Source organism: Octopus sinensis, linkage group LG6, assembly GCF_006345805.1.
Source record: "Octopus sinensis linkage group LG6, ASM634580v1, whole genome shotgun sequence".
Lineage (NCBI taxonomy): Eukaryota > Metazoa > Mollusca > Cephalopoda > Octopoda > Octopodidae > Octopus > Octopus sinensis.
In genome coordinates this window covers 84,183,311-84,201,431 of record NC_043002.1, presented here as the reverse complement: position 1 = coordinate 84,201,431, position 18,121 = coordinate 84,183,311, and the positions used below count along the sequence as shown (strand labels likewise).

Here is an 18,121-nt window from a genome sequence, read left to right as displayed (position 1 = left end):
AGAGTTACAGAATCAAAAATATAAAGCACGTACATTATTTAAGAAATATTTTTTTCGAAACTGATTTCTAATTTCCCTTTTAATCTGTTACGATAGAAATAGTTAGAAATTTATCATTTTATCGATCACTTAATTTTTCATTTGTTTTGGCTAAGCAGGTTATTTTTGGAAATGCTATGACCTTTCTGCTTTCCCTTTAGGTAAAATATGTTAAGCAAAATATAATAACTAGGCTTCAACTTAGAATCAAAGACCATACTATCTAATCGATCTACTAAGAGCTTCATTGGTGCTCTATAACGCTGGCCATTTATAACAACACTATTCTTTTGAGTTAACGCGGGAGCCTCTGTGCAATTCATTTGACTGGCTAGAAATAACAGTCAAATCTTTCTCAAACGACAACCCTATCGTCTGGAGAAAAGAAAAGATATGCTGGATAATCTGTACATACTCCTAAAATTGGAATGCTCATAGGTGGAATGCCTTTCATCATAGAGCAATATGATAGAATGGTTTAATAGTTCACTTCACTATCACGTGGACATGAGTTTGATCTTATTGTTTAGCATTTTGAGCAAGTGTAAGGCAGATCCAACCTTGTGAGTGAAATTGAGTACAGAGAAACTGTATGGAAACCTGTTTGATGGATTTTACCTTTACTCTAAAGGCCCAACCTTGTCACACTGTGTCATGACAGACACCAAAAGTGAAACAATTTACAAAGTTGAGACTTAGTTTAAACAATGTTCCCCTTGGAAATGAAATGGCTAATGCAATGAATGGTGCTGCCTTTATGGAAAAGAGATATAGGGAGTTCATTGATTACTTTAAAAATACAGTGTCTAATGTTCTTTGAATACGCTGCATAGTTTGTTATCAACATTTGGTTGGAAACAATTGGAAGGGCATATTTTATTGGTTTTATTTGCTGGGTCTGGATGAAGAGAAAGTGCCTATGGTTTTGCTGACTTTCCTAGACAATTGAGACTGATACTGTTAATTAATGCTCTTTTTGGATGTTTGTAAATCACCAGCTGAAGGATGAACATGAGCAAGAAGGGAATTTCAAAGAGCAGATGTTCTGAGAAGGAAGGGTTGGATGTAGTGACATGTGCAGGATTTGGGGAGGGAGAAGAGTTGGATACAAAAAGGATGATGTGAGGAAGAGAGATGAGTTACAAGAATGTCTGGGCAGAGGAGAGATGAGCCTAACCAACTCTGAATAACAAAGGGATTATAGTTGTGATAGAAAGCAAACCAGAGGAAGGCAGTATACTTGAGGTCTAGAAGCTGGAGTGTGTCTGTGAATAAATTTATACCTTTACTATTGTTCAGTGATGTCTTTTGCAGAGTCTTTGTGACACAAATGACAAGATCAAATGCCTACTGATATGATGTAAGGTGTAATGGCTATCAAAAAGTAATTACCTGTGTTGTTTTGTGTCATTTCCAATAGTAAGTAGCTTGGTGACCAGCTGGCTGTTGCCAGATATGTTTTTAACTCTCATTTATATTTCAGGAGTTAGAATTGCTGAATAAACAATTTCAAAGAGAAAAACTATATTTCCTTATCTTATTACTGATAAGCTCAAATTATTCAGAGTCAATATAAGGTGCTGCTGTTTGATACAGTTTTTGACTCTGGCTTATTATTAATACTGAACTGCAAGGCTATAATCTTTCTGCAATGTTGAGTTCTGTGGAAGCATTTGTACAGTGATATGAAAATTCAGTTCAGTGACTTGCTAGAGATAAGCATTTGAAGTTCAACAGTGAATCCATTTACCCTTTAGCATTCATGTAATTTTATGTAAAGTAATACTTATTTATTCATATTGTTTTGAATTAATCATGCATTATTTTGTTGCTATGAAAGTTTGATGAGGTAACTGTTACCTTTTTGAATGGTACTGTAGGGTTGGTGTGAGAGGAAAGATCTGACCAGCTGGAGCATAAAGCAGTTAGAATATTTTGGATGGATATGGTCAGTTTAAATGGTAAAGGGTTGAAGAATACACAACTTTACTGGAAATTCTCTTTGATTTACAGAGTGATGAAACAGTTCAAGCTGGATTTAAACATGGAAAATATAATTTATGGAAATGTAATGAAAATGTTTGAAAGTCTCTACTTCTCTAAGATAAACTAAATTTGTATTTTAATGCCTTTCTCACTTCTTGCATTGTTGAATCTCGGTTTAGATGATTGACTTATTATCAAAAGCTTGCAATCACGTTGATATTGTAAAGCAAGGTGATCTTCATTTCCTCACTATCAATATTGCAGTTGGATATTGAATAAATTGCAAATTTGCATCAGTAACATAGTTCACATTGAATAAAGGACCAATCATAAGAGTATTTTTTATAACCATATATTTTACGCTTTTGGTGAATAAAATACACATTCTAAAAGATAATTTGTAGCAGTTTTTATAGCTTTATGCTTTTATGATATTTTATTTATTAAATTTTTACAATTTTAACAATTTTATTAGCATAGATAAAATTGTTAAAATATAGCTGCATTTAATATACAAGGGGTAACATTATATATTTTCCCATTATTTTTTTTTTTTTTAATATCTATCATACAAAAAGGTTTCTTCTACAACTAAATAGTAGTTACCAATTCACTGATAACTGCTTACCAAAAGTTTCACCTGAAAGTCTTCATTTCCCCCTCTTACTTTTACTACTTTCTAGAACCAGTTAGAGTACTAAACTGAGAAATCTCTCAAAAACCAAAACAAAAGAGAAAAAAATTAAATAAAAGAAAATGGAAGGCTGATGAGTACTTGGTGCTGTCTGAACATTTGAGTATCTTGCTGTCATGTTATCTCTACTTTTCTCATCATTTTCTCATTGCTGATGTAAGTTTGTGTGAGAGGCAAGATCTGACCAGCTGGAACATAAAGCAGGTAGAATATTTTGGATGGGTATTGTCAGTTTAAATGGTAAAGGGTTAAAGAATTGGTGCCCCAGCATGGCCGCAGGATCTTTAATGCTTTCTGCCACATCTCATTGCACAGAACATAAGAGATAAATAAAAACAAGGCTTTGTAATGTAGCCAACCTTTACTTGCATACTAAGTTCCACAACACATTCTCTAGTGATACTGTTCTGATGTCAAGGAAATATCTTTTTTAATGTTTGACTTATGCTAGTGTTTGGGCTCGACTGTACTCACATTGTCATAGTTTTGGTTTAATCACTGTTAATAAATAACACAGCTTAAACAGTTATGCTTGTTAGGTATCTGTTAACATTTTGAATGACTTAGCTGGGTGGTGTCATCCAAAAAATTTTCAGAAGTGAACTGCTGTCATTTTCATTTAATGGTAAATGCCATGTTTCTTGTCTTTTTCCCTTTTTATGAAATAAATCACAACGAAGAAAATAAAACATGATACAAGACTGCCTTATGTTAGATATTATGTCACATATTTTGATTTTCAAGATGTCTTTCTAATTGGCCATTCCCATAGAAACTATTTCCAAAATAATGAAAATTAGTAAAAAATAACAACAACATCAACAATAATGGTTTCAAAGTTTGCCACAAGAGTAGCAATTTTGTGGGAGGCAATGAGTCAATTACATCAGCCCCAGTCTTCAACTGGTACTTATTTTATCGACCCCAAAAGAATGAAAGGCAAAGTCGACCTCAATGTGTCATCCAGCATGCTAATGATTCTGTCAGCGTGTTGCCTTAATAATAATACTACTACTACTAATAATAATAATAATGATAATGATGATGATGATGATGATTATTATTATTATTATTATTATTATTATTTCAAATTTTGTCACAAGGCCAGGAATTTTAAGAGGACAGGATAAGTCAATCACATTGACCCTAGTGTTCAACTGGTACTTATTCTATTGACCCCTGATGTTGTAAGCTGTTTATTCCATGCTTCAGTAAATCTGAGTGTGAGAAAATGTTTCCGAAAGTCATAAGTGCTGTGTCATTTTTTAATTTTGCAAGCATGTCCACGAGTGTTTGACAAATGGAATTCAAAAAGTGCCCAAGTTTTGAAAAGATGGTGGATAATCTTGTAGGTGTCTGCCAAGTCAGTCGCCAGACATCAGAGCTTTATTGTGTCTGTGCCCAGGGAAGCAAGATTTTCAGAGTATGGTAGATGCTTGATGGTGAGTATTTGTTTGGTTGCATGTTTCTGAACACTTTCCAGGAGACTGATATGTTGAGCAAGATGGGATTCCAGACTGGTGATGCAAACTCTAAGTGTGGACATACCATAGTCTTATACAGCTTTAAAAAGATACCTGGAAAGCAGCTGACAGAGGTCTTACTGAGTGATGCTAAGACACCATCAGCCTATCTATATATATAAAACTGAGAATGTGTGTCTGTCTGTTTGTTTGCCTGTATGTGTGCATTACTAAAACTCGAGAACTACCCAATCAATATCATTCAAATTTTACATACGCACTACTTAGGGTCCATGGAATATCATGGGCCAAAAGAATTTCAACTTCTTGCCTAATGCAAGCCCAGAGCAATCTCTTACACTGTTTCATTTTTACGTGTCAAAAGTGAAACATCACTATTGTAATGTGAGATAATAGTTTCACTATAAATAGTTAATAAATTAGAAGCAACTTCTTTTTTTTCTCAGGGTTTGTTTTTGCACTGGTGTTCGTCGAAAGAATACCTCATTTTTTTCTTAAAGATAGATTAAACTAAATACAATAAAAAATAATTTAAGTAAAATATTCATTCTAAATCTCATTTCATAAAAAGAAAATAAGATTCTATATGTCTAACACTCATGGGCATGCTTACAAAATCAAAAAACAACACAGCACCCATGACATTCAGAAACATTTTTTCACATTTGGAATTGCTGAAGCAAGGAATAAACTACCCACATCAGTTGTTACCTATCAGGTCACCACATCCTTCAAAACTTCCATGCTTCCTGAAATTCACCAACAGTACACTTGATGTGTCCACTCCCATTTTTTTTCTTAAGACTTGATGTTCATGCAGTTTTTGTTACTTTTTCTGATGAGTTGTAGCTCACCTGAGTAATGTATACAATTTTCTTTTATCTTTTACTTGTTTCAGTCATTTGACTGTGGCCATGCTGGGGCATCACCTTGAAGGGTTTTAACTGAACAAATCAACCCCTGGAGTTATTATTTCTTTTTTAAGCCAATACTTATTATTTCAATCTCTTTTGCCAAACCGCTATGAGGACATAAACACACTAACATCAGTTGTCAAGTGGTGATTGGGGACAAACACAGAGACACACACACACATGCATGCACACACACACACACACACACACGCATACATGATGGGATTCCTTCAATTTCTGTCAACCAAATCCATTCACAAGGCTTTGGTCAGCTTGAGGCTGCAGTAGAAGACACTTACCCAAGGTGTCACACTGTGGGACTGAACCCAAAACCATATGGTTGGGAAGCAAGCTTCTTATCACATAGCCACACTTGTGATATTATAAAGGAAACACTTCTGCTGGGTGGAGTCTGTAAGAGTTGTTGAGTTCAGATGGGAAAAGAGCAGCTGGTCTAACTCAGTGTTTCTCAAGGTGGAGTGTAGCAATATGAATGACCTTGGGATTGCACCTAGAAAGTTACCCTCTAAGGCACAAGTCTGGGCAAGGTTCTTTATGGAAGACCAGCAGTCAGCCTTGCATGCCACTGGTATTATCCAAGAGAAATGCCGATACAGTTTGGCACCAGTGATATCGCAACTTATTTCTACACTTGAGTGGACTGGAGCAACATGAAATAGTGTCTTGCCCAAGAACACAACACACCACCCAGTCCTGGAATCAAACTCACTACCTCATGATTATCAGTCCAATGCTTTAACCACTGTGCCATGTAGCTTGGTGGGGACATAAGTAAGTAACAAGTGAATAAATCTTGCAATAAAGTTTTAGTTAAATCTTTTTTTCAAAATCTTCTTGGATTTCTGTTTTCAACAACAACCATTACAATTTTGCTCTCCAAAACAGCGTTTCAAATTTATAATTTCCTCACCAACCGATTTTATTTTTCAGTTTTTTAAAAAATTTCTTCCTCTTCTTACGAGTCTTCAAAATACCCACCCACTTCATCCCCGTACCAGCATTATATTTATTCAGTCATTTGTTCATGTGTAAAAGCTTGTTAAACCAACTGATGAAATTAGAGAAGTCTCAATATAGTCCTGCCACATGCTAGAAATAACAGCCAAACCACTGAAAAAAGATAGTCATACAAGTGATAAAACAAGAAAAGCAATTTGGAACAGTGAAAACTCATTAAGTGCCCAATGAGGATGATGAAGGATGGGGTGTCTCAGACGTTTTAACTTTAGGACGTAATGAAGATCGGTGAAGTAACTACATGAGCCAGTTGCATGGAATGTCAAAAAGAAAAAAAAAAACCAAAACCCAATTATGTTCCAAAGTTTAAATATTAGAAGAAATCTAGAAAACCATTGTTTATTTTAATTTATTAATCAAAATTATGCATAATATGTTTTAAGATGATAAAAGCCTAAGTCCTTTAACATTTCAACTTGCCATATTAGACCCATATACTCTTTCCCTTTTATGTTCAGAACTGGCCAGCTCAGGCCTCTCACACACCCCGGTCATATCATTTGAGGCATACTACAGAAGTGTGTCCCCACCCCAGCTTTGCTTTCTCATAATTGCCAGAAAAACAGATAGTTTTTAAATGAAATTTTCTACAAGTACACTTCGGATGATGCAGATTCTGGTTATATCAGAATTTACTGTCAAAAATATTTTCTCAGGGTGGAGAGAGGAGTTTCAGGAAATCCACATGAGCTGGCTTTGTTTCCTCATAACTTTCAGAAAAATGAAATTTTCTACAAATACCTTTCAGATGCTGTACATTATGATTATACTGGAATTTAATAAGAAAAAAAAACTGGTGGGCTCACACACATTCACACTGACATGATATCTATATATAAATATATATAGTACTATGGGCGGGACTCACAAGAGGGGTCGGTCATAGGCGTAGGAGTGGCTGTGTGGTAAGTAGCTTGTTTACCAACCACATGGTTCCGGGTTCAGTCCCACTGCGTGGCACCTTGGGCAAGTGTCTTCTACTATAGCCCCGGGCCGACCAAAGCCTTGTGTGTGTGTTTGTGTGCCTGTGTTTGTCCCTCCAGCATAGCTTGACAACCGATGCTGGTGTGTATGCATCCCTGTAACTTAGCGGTTCGGCAAAAGAGACCGATAGAATAAGTACTAGGCTTACAAAGAATAAGTCCTGGGATCGATTTGCTCAACTAAATGTGATGCTCCAGTATGGCCACAATCAAATGACTGAAACAAGTAAAAGAGTAAATGGCAATTTCTGTCAGTCTGTTACCATCCTAGTGCCTAAACCAGTGAACCAATATTCATGAAACTTTGCATACATGTTACACTAACACCCATACATGATCACTGGTAGCGATCATGTTTGGACAGTGCTTTTTATGTACCGATAGCACGGGAGCCAGTGAGTGAGTACTGGCATCAGTCACATTTGGATAGTGCTTTTTTACATTCCACCAGCACAAGAACCAGTCAGTGGACACTGGCATTGACCACGTTTGGATGATGCATTTAATGTGCCACTGGAAAAGGAGCCAGTCAAGAGGCACTGGCCACAGCTACAATTTTGGTTTTACTTGACTCAACAGATCTTCTCAAGCATATCATATCACCCAATGCATCAAGAGTACTCTTAAATGGGCCAGACATGCAACACTAGCATTGGCCATGGCTGTGATCTCACTTTAGTTGCCAGGTCTTCTCAATCACAGCATATCTTCAAAGATCTTGGTCTCCTGCCATTGCCTCTGTGAGGCCCAATCTTATCCCATGTCTTCCTGGGTCTACCTCTTCCACAGTTAGGTTGTGACACTTCCTCGCACAGCTGTCCTAATCCATATGTAACACTTGACCATACCAGTGCAGTCGTCTCTCTTGCACACCACATTTAATGCTTAACGCCATCCGGAAAGAAAGACTGTCCTGGAATAAAATATAGAAAATCCCCTGCTATTGAAGTGAATACGAACACAAACATTAACACAGGGAACGTTCCCATCAAAACCTTGGTCGAGTGTAAGCATAACAGGCCGGCTATTGATGTTTGGGACAGACAAGAATATGTACTGCTTCGAAACCTTAAACTTTTATATTTAGATTACAAATTTACATTTATAGCAATAATTATTGCACTTGGTTTTGTGAGTAAGTGCCTAAGTGATAGTCTGGATAAGCTTGGATTTTCAGAAAAAGAAATCGCACATTACTAATACAATCTTTAAGTGTAACAGTAAAAATAGGCCAGACTTTTCTCAAGTCGTTATCTATTTTCCAACGATGGAGCTTTGTATCTTTCTTAGAAACCAGCTCCTTTCTCAGAGAAAGAATTTAAATAACTAAAAACAGAAGAGAACATACATACATATTATAAAATGTTTGTGTTGTGATTGTCCCCCATTACCAGTATTGGTTTGTTTACGTTCCCTTAATCTAGCTATTTGGCAAAAAGAAACCAATCGAATATGTACTGGGGCAATTCGTTTGAGTAAAACCCTTCAAAGCGGTACTCAGCATGGCCGCTGTCCAATAAACTGAAACAAACAAAAAATATTTAGGAGAAATAATTTATCCTGTTAAATGAATAGTGCAATGTTTTCTCGCTACTGATCGTGCAAATCAGGACTTGACTGTGGTTATCTCCCTTACTAGGAAGTCGTGCGAATATCTCGCTAGTTATTTTCTCTTGTGTAGCCGCTAGGTGTCGCAGCAGTAAGTAAGCTGGCGGATCAATTATGTCGGACGTTGTTTTGTTGTGTATTTTTAGTGTGCCACGAAGACTTCTACTTTCCTTGTGATGGACTTTAAGTCCCCGCAGAAACACAAAAGAACCACAACACAGGATTTTAATCGGAAGGATGGGCTAAAAAAAGATGATGATGATGGAGTTTTGGCCGCCACGGCAGCAACAGCCCCGTGTTTTGTGTGTGGGGCACAGGCGGCGGAGCAGTATATTGACAGTAAGTCGACAAATAACATAAATAGACCTACAGATGTTAAGATTCAGACAAAAAGTTTTTGTTCCGCATGTAGGAATTTTTACCAGCATAGTACCTTAGGAGATGCACACTTAACTTATGTCTGTATTACTCAGAGTCAGATTAACAGACGTATATCATTGAGGAATTCCAATTTGTTGACTTCGAAATCACCAGTTTCTGGATTATGTGTTATCAAAACAGATATTGTAAATAAATGCCGTGCTTGTTGGTATCTCAAATGCATCTCTTTTGGACTCAATGAAGCTTTGGAAATCGCGGATGTTAACCAATCTAAACATCAGAAAGACAGACCTCCGAATACCAACAATAACAACAAAGATCCCAGTGATGATATAATTCGGAACAAAAACGATTCATGTTCGTCAGAAAAGGAATCCAAGAATCCAAATTTATCTGCCTCGTCAAATGAAAGTTCAAGTGTAGATGTGGCAACCAAGAATAAACAGACACAACGCCAGCAATATCAGCCCGTTCGTTCAGACTCTTCCGAGAAAACGGCTATCTCTCAATCAAAACCGAAACTATCTACAATGCAAAAGCAACTCGCAGGATCGACTCAAATGGATAATTCTCACACTACTAAAAGCTCAATCCAAGGAAATGGGCCGTCGGTGTCTACAGTATCATCCGGAGTAGCCTCTTTGCAACTCGCACAAGGGAAGTCGTTAAAAGTTTTTAATCAACAACAGAAATCAGTGAAACAATTAAAACCAATCGCTCGAACTCAAGGGATAACAAAAACTACCGCAGTTCAACCTCAAACAAAAACGTCTGTTTCCAATCAGACGAAAAGTTCGGTTACGAGAGAGATTACCAATAATCCTGTTTCCTCAAAGGAATCACAAAAGTAAGCCTTTAAATGTAATTTTTACTCTGCATCCCTCTTTAAACACCCGCATACATACATATACAGACACGCAGACATATGTACACACCCAAAATTCCTTTATTACAACAATTATAGCAGTAAACTAATGAGAGAAATATTGCCTAGACAACAAGACAACGTGGTCGTTCGGCCTATTCGAATTAGCAGCCAAGTTTCCACATGCTACCGTCATAAATAGGGATATAGTATGTTAGAAAATGTATTGCTATACATCTCCAAAAAGATGAGATAGTCTCGACTGGATTACTTTTTAACCACAAATCTATTTTTCTGCAATGATCCGGGATTAAGTAACAACTAAGGCCAAAATATACTTACTTGCATTACTGAGGAAATTAAAGGATGCTTTGACCATTTAATTTCATCATATATCAAAAACTGATTTTAATTTCACTAATACATACACACATATATTGCCACCATGAGTTATGGTACTCAAAGGTGCTTATTTTCTCCTTCTTTTCCCACGGATAGCACTCAGATTTATTACACCCAACATTCCCCAAATTTCTATTTCACATTAATAGGATACTCGTTTTAAGTTTACAACTAAATGATATATATATACATACACACACACATAGGGCTCGCTAGAAATAGCAGTTAGATCTCCCGCAAATCACACTCTACCGTCTTAAAGAATACACTTAGACAATGTAGTCTTTCATATATAAAATATGTGGGATGCCACAGCTAGAATGTCTTTAATCATAGGTCTGTGTTGTCGGAGATGACCTAGTATTAAACAACAATATTCTCTACTATAACGATCCTATAATAGCATCTATAATATCAAAGTGTCATCGAGTGAATCCCTTTTCAAATCACACCATACCGTGACACTTTAGACAATATAGGTCCTACATATTCTCTGAAACGATAAGATTGTACGACAGATGTGTTTTTGATCATAGGCCTGCCAGGTCAGGGTAGCTTCATGGTTGAACAATAAGAAGTACATGCTTATTCAAAGGCCTCAGCAGAGATCTACATTGAAGTTCATTTAGTTAAACCTGACTTGAGCATTCAGTCATAGTTATATTAAGTTGTAGTTGCTATTAGCATGTAAAACACTGGATCACCGTTGATTTCAATGATACGTATCTAGTTGTTCAATCAATTGAACTACCAGCGCCTTGATTTAGCATGTAAGTGGCTGAGTATTCTACAGATCCGTGTATCCTCAATGTAATTACAGGAACGATCAATCTAATGGTCTTCTGCTCTGTTCTTGAATACCCACTCTTACTCACAAGGCTTGGGTTAGCCCGACGCTATGGCAAAAAAAAAAGCTTCCCAAAATGCTCTGCTGTGAGTTTGAACTTGAGACTTCATGGTTGTGAACTTATAACATTTAAACTAATTAATCGGATTTGCAATTCAGTGATGTCAGCTGTTCTTTGTTTACAGTCCACTACTAAAGCGTGTCTCATCGTACTGGCATGTCTTGACATGTGAGTACTGGACACAGATGTCATTATTTCATACAAACGGTGTCATTAGTTTGTAGTCCTTAACAAATTCATGTCCAGATTGTTAGTTGTTGATTAGAATAGGGGAGGAAATGCATTTGGTCTGGCAAAATTCTGTTTCAGCAAAGTCTTATCTGACCTATGCAAGCATGGAAAAGTAGACATAAAAATGATGATGACGATGATAACAAGAATGATGTATATATGATGAGCTCTCATACAGTTTCTGTTTACTAGTTCTACTCACAACATTGGTTGACCTAAAGGTACAGTAGAAGACATTTTCCGAAGGTGCTAAACAGTGGGATAAAACCCAAAACTACATGATAATAATAATAATAAAGCAAACTCTGCATCCTCACAGGCATGCCTGTACCTATTATTTATGGTTGGCATTAGGAAGGGCATCCAGCCATAGAAACCATGTCAAAGCAGACAGTGGAGCCTGGTGTTGCTTGCCAGCTTCTGTCACACTGTCCAACCCAGCCAGCATGGAAGACAGATGTTAAATGATGATGATATATGTGTGTGCATTTGTGTAAATTAGTGTATTGTTCTATGCTCCTCAAAATGTAGCTTATCTATTTGATTCATCATCATCGTTTAACGTCCGCTTTCCATGCTAGCATGGGTTGGACGGTTCAACTGGGGTCTGGGAAGCCAGAAGGCTGCACCAGGCCCAGTCTGATCTGGTAGTGTTTCTACAGTTGGATGCCCTTCCTAACGCCAACCACTCCGTGAGTGTAGTGGGTGCTTTTTATGTGCCACCGGCACAGGTGCCAGATGAGGCTGGCAACGGCCACAATCGGATGGTGCTTTTTACGTGCCACTGGCATGGAGGCCAGACGAGGCTGGTGAATAAAATAATGCCAGGATGAAATAGATGTTAGATTTGATATGATTTACCAAAAAATTCTTGAAGTAGTTTCTTAGTTATTAAAGTCACTAAAAGGAAAAGAAAACATCCATTTTCTCTCTCTCTCCTCTCCCCCCCCTCTCTCTCTCTCTCAGCCCTACCTTTTATAAGCTAGATTATCAAATTTTTATGATAAATCAGGCAAATTTGGAGCTGTTTTTATCATTTAAGTTTACTTCGTTTTAGCTGCAGTAACTACATGCATAAGTAAGTTGCAGTCACCACATCATTGGATGCAAGCTGTTTAATCTATCACACAATCAAAAAGTGCAGGTGACCTACAGTGTAGCACCAAACTGAAAGCACAGCACAATTTGATCTGATACTTTGTGCCATGCATCTATAAAAATGCTAAACAAAATTATATTGGGACATGATTTGGAGAGAGTTATCAAAACATCAATTCATTTTCTCCCTTTCATTTCTGAAATAAAACTAAACAATTTTTCTGACTTCCATCACCGCCACTTAATGTCCATGTTCCATGCTGGTATGTGTTAGACAGTTTAACAGGATCCAATGGGTCCAAGGACTGCATCATGCTCCAGTGTCTGCTTTGACATGGTTTCTATAGCCAGGTACCCTTCCTAATGCCATTCACTTGTACTGAGTGCTTTTTCTTGTACCACCAGCATTAAATAATTTTAGCTGAAAATGGTCTCTAATCTGCTAGGTGATACTAACTTTTTAAATTATTCTTAAATTGCAAACAGATGTCATAGCATTAGACCTAAATCTAAAGTGCCACATGTGTACATGTCTACAATACAGCATGCAAATATCTCAGCAATAGGTTGTGTGGTTTCAGGTTCAGTCCCACTACATAGCATCTTGGGCAACTGTTGTCTACCATAGTTCTGTGCCACCTATGCGTTTTCAGTAAATTTGATAGATGGAAATTGATGACAGCTTCTTGTATATGTGTGTGTATGTGTGCATATGCACATGAATAGTGACATTCTATGATGTCACTTGTTACTGTCTGAGTGAAATGGTGATATGATGTTTACATTCCTTGTTGACATCATAAACCAGTCACTCTACACTTTTGAAGATGAGGAGAAATCAAGAATTCTCTTACTTGAGAAAAACAGGTATGGTTTGGTGACCGGGAAGAGCATCTGGCCATAAAACTCTGTCTCAAATAAGCCCCTGCTCAACCCATGCTTGCATGGAAAAACACTCATTGAACAAATGAAACACCTTAACATTAAAATGCCCTGCATGCAAATCTCAACTGTAAAATGTCTGCAGCTTGTGTATACTCATTAATGAAATACTGCTTGCACCACCTCAACATATGCTGCACATACACACTTCAACATTAACATATTTTGTTAAGGTTATATACACATCTTAACAATAAAATGGGACCCATACACTTAAGAAGCACAGGCATGGCTGTTTGGTTAAGTTTCCATCTTACATAGTTTCTATATCATTCCCATTTGTGTGGCACACTGATGTTGATGATGATGAATTCCAATATTTTAAATCCAGGTCTGTCCCTGTTAATGTGGGTGGTTGGATCTACCTCACTCCTACTGCAACCGCTCTCACACCATCATGCCATCTCACCTGGTTTTGGTCATCCTCCCTCTTCAAGTCATTCCTCTCAATCTCCTCCATCTGTTCCCTCAATGTTTCCTTTGGTCGACCTTGCGTTCGCAGTTCATTCACTTTAAACTCAAGCACGCTCTTCAGAACATGATCCTTATCCCTCCTCAATGCATGTCCATACCACTGCATTCCATTCGCCCTTGCCAGCTGTTCCACCAATTCCTCCAAATCCCAGCATCTCCATCAAGTCCTCAGCCCTCCTTCTGTCCAGTAGTTTCACACCACACATTGCTCTCTTGGTCCTTCACAAAATTGCCATTTTGCTTTCCCTCAGACACCATGTCCCACTCCCATACAGCATTGCAGATTTCACACAACTCCGATAAACGCTTCCTTTCATCTTCAAGGAGAACCTTCCTCCTTTAACATCTCTTCCATCTTTTTTCATTGATTTCATAAACCTACACACTCTATCTGGGTTCTCATCCAGCCTGCTCAACTTCTCCTCAGCCTCCTTCCTCATAGATCTCACAACCACCCTCTTTGCACGCTTCTTCATGTTATTATACTTGGCTTTCATTTGCTCAGTCCTATTATTACATAAAGCTTTGTGCACCTCCTTCCTTGCTATCGCATCCCTCACTTCCTCATTCCACCACCACATATCTCACCGATCTCTCCTACTTTTTGTCCTTCCACACACTTTGTCACATGTCTTCAGTACCCCTTCCTTAAAAGATTTCCACAAATCCAGTGCATCAATGCTTACCAGCTCCCTAACTCTCTCTTCAAACCTTGCTCTTGTTTCTTCTTCCTTCAATCTCCACACCTTTCTTCTCTCAACCGTTTCCTTTCTCACACATTTTTAAAACTTTCCTCTTAGTCAAGTCAGCAACCCCAACCTGTGCTGCAACTCCCCTGGTATTGTCTTCACATCTCTCAGATACTTTTTGTTTTCTATGCCAACCAACATGAAATCAATCTCTGTCTCATTCCCTCCTGCACTGAAAGTCACCTTCCTTTTCTCTGTTTTGTAAACCACGCGTTTGTCACACACAACTCCTTCTTATCACAAAACTCCAACAGCATCCTTCCTTCCATATTTCTCTCACCAATTCCATTTCTCCCTCAAAGCCTTGGATCCATTTCCCAACATATCCATTAAAATCACACATGCCATAAACCAATTCATCTATCTCATGTAAGTCCCGCTCACACACCATGTCATCAAAGAACCACTCTTTCTCAGCGATCCATCTTCCACTTTGTGGATCATACCTCACCACTTCTTCCTCAAATGCTAATCCTACTGTCATCAATCTGTCACTCTTTCTCCTGACCTCCACCACTTTCTCAGATTTCTTCCTTCACCAAAACTTCCATGCCTCCAGTCCCCTTGCCATTTCCTGACCACCAGAACTCGTATCATCTTACTTTGCATCCTGGTCTCTCCACCTAGCCTCCTGCATACAGCACACATCTGCCCTCCACTTCCTCAATTCTTCATACACCTCAGTTCCCCTTCCATGCAGACTGCCCACATTCCAACTTCCCAACCTGACCCCAAGCTTCTCCTCAAGCTGTCAGCCATCATAAGGTAAGTCATGCTTGTGTGACCCAGGATGAGCATTTGCACCTTCCTTTTGGAGGTAGGCAGGTGCAGCCTGCCCCAACCGTTGGGCTGGCTGGTGCCCATGCTTCTTTGCTATTGTTATGAGGCATTTTTGGAACTGGAATTTCTACAGGGTGCATGTCCTTGCTTACCTCCAGCCTCAGTTTCTAGACATGAGTGGTGCCAAGACCAAGGCCTCTAGCACGATCTTTAAAGAATGTGGTAGAAAACTAGCTTGGGAAGGCAGGGATGCTACTCCTTGAGACCCCCTTTTGGAGCCCCCCCCCACCTGGGGGTGGGGTGGGGGTGGGGCTCCCAATGATGTTGTGTGAGTGAATTCAGTAAATGGAACATATTTAGGAGCCTTTAGTATATATGTGTGTGTGTGTCTTTGTGTTTGTCTCATTACTTTACAATTTACAACCAGCATCAGTTTGTTTACATCCTTGTAACTTTAGCAAAAATGACTTATAGAATGAGTATCAAGCTTTAAGAAAGTAAGGTTGATTTGACTGACTAAAGTCCTTCAAGGCAGTACTCCAGCATATTTGTAGTTGAATGATGAAGACAAAATGAATTAAAGAATTCACACCTCAACACTAAAATGGCACACTAAAATATCGTACACACACACACTGCAACACTGAAATTATTGTATACACACACCTCAACTTTAAAATAGTATACATACACCTCAATATTAAAATGCTGCACATATGCACTTTAATAGTAAACTTCTACGTATGAAATAATAGCCATTTGGTACTTTTAGAGGAGTTCAGTTTATTGCATATATTCTATAAGACATCTGGTAAATGCCCTCTACTACACCTTTGAATAAATCTTCATCAGAGCCAATCAGGTTTTAGCTTTCATGCTTGGAATTTCCTCTCTATTCCCCATAGATTCAGCTACAAGAGCTAGATGATCAGCATATAGGAGTTCCTATGGACAGCCAGTCTTAAACTCCTCTGTAATGACCTGTAGGACGATGATGAATTGGAGGGGACTGAGGACTGGACTTTGATGAACTTCAACTTTCACTCTAAATTCCTCATTGAAGTTGTTCTTAACTCTTATTTACTATATCTTTGTACACAACTTATACACCTCTTACAAGCTGTTTGTCAGCACCTAGTTTCCTTAGTGATCGCAAGGTATGTGTTACCTTGTCAAATGCCTTCTCCAGAATAATGGTTTACATTTTGCCAAGTATTTCTCCTGCAGTTTCCTCACTAGGAAGATTGCATCTATGATACTGCTTCCAGGCATGAAACCAGACAGCATCTTATCTAGGTCTATTCACACACACATACATATCATCATCATCATGTTAACTTTTCCATGCCTGGATGACTCAGACAGAATTAGTTTTGGCATATTTTTCTATGGGTGAATGCTTTTCCGGTTGCCAAACTTCACCTGTTTCCAAAGCAGGGTAATATTTTCCCTTAATACAAGACATGTTTTTATGGAAGATTGAAAATGACACCACTTGTATGACAGCAATATTTGTTAACAGTCAGTACCCAATGTCAAAACAAAGGCACATGAACACACACACACACACACACACACGTGCATACACACATTGGGCTTCTGTCAGTTTCTGCTTACTAAATCCTCTTAAAAGGCTTTAGTTGGTTTTGTGCTATAGCAGATGACACTGGCGCAAGGTATTATGCAGTGGAACTAAACCTGAAACTGTGTGGGTACAAAGTGAATTTCTTAACCACTCAGATATATATAGGCCTCACGGAAGCAATGATGAAAGACCGAGATCTCAGGAGATATGCTGTGACTGCAAAGACACGACAAATAACGTGAGTTCGTGTCTGTTTCCTGCACCAGTTTCACATAGCAGCCCCAGCCCATCCAAAGTACCTTGGACTGCTTAACGACCTGCTGTGCTTACCTAGGATCATAGGGTAACCGGCTGTGCTTGAGGAGACCTATTGAGTCAAGTACATCAACATCAAAATAAATATCAAATGGAAGTTGTAGTTGTGATACCTGTGCTGGTGGCATGTAAAAATCACCATCCTAACGTGGCCGATGCCAGCGCCGCCTTGACTGGCTTCCGTACTGGTGGCACGTTAAAAGCACCAACCAATCGTGGCTGCTGCCAGCTTCCCCTGGCACCTGTGCTGGTGGCATGTAAAAAGCACCCACTACACTCACGGAGTGGTTAGCGTTAGGAAGGGCATCCAGCTGTAGAAATACTGCCAGATCAGACTGGAGCCTGGTGCAGCCTCCTGGCTTCCCAGACCCCGGTTGAACCGTCCAACCCATGCCAGCATGGAAAATGGATGTTAAACGATGATGATGATATATATATTATATCTTTGATAGCTAGATGTGTGATATTGGTATGGACGAATGATATGACACGAGCTGTGCTGAGCTATAAAAGTTCAGCATTAGAGGTGTGGACCTCACTGATAGTACAGATGAGTGATGCATATGAAGAATGCATGTTGGGTGAAAAAGTGTCAAACAAGTGCTGGTGGAAGGAGTCCACAGGAGAGGAAGGAAGACATGGTGA

The 18,121-nt window shown here is 38.6% G+C and overlaps 1 protein-coding gene across 1 annotated transcript in view; it reads left to right on the top strand.

Moving 5' to 3' along the window:
• The first annotated feature begins 8,851 nt into the window (after positions 1-8,851).
• The window catches only part of LOC115213281, a 78,168-nt gene continuing 68,898 nt past the window's right edge, over positions 8,852-18,121 (top strand). Inside the window, exon 1 of the mRNA XM_029782213.2 lies at positions 8,852-9,974. Coding sequence (XP_029638073.2) covers positions 8,923-9,974 — 1,052 coding nt within the window. The 5' untranslated portion in view covers positions 8,852-8,922. The remainder of the gene's footprint in view (positions 9,975-18,121) is intronic.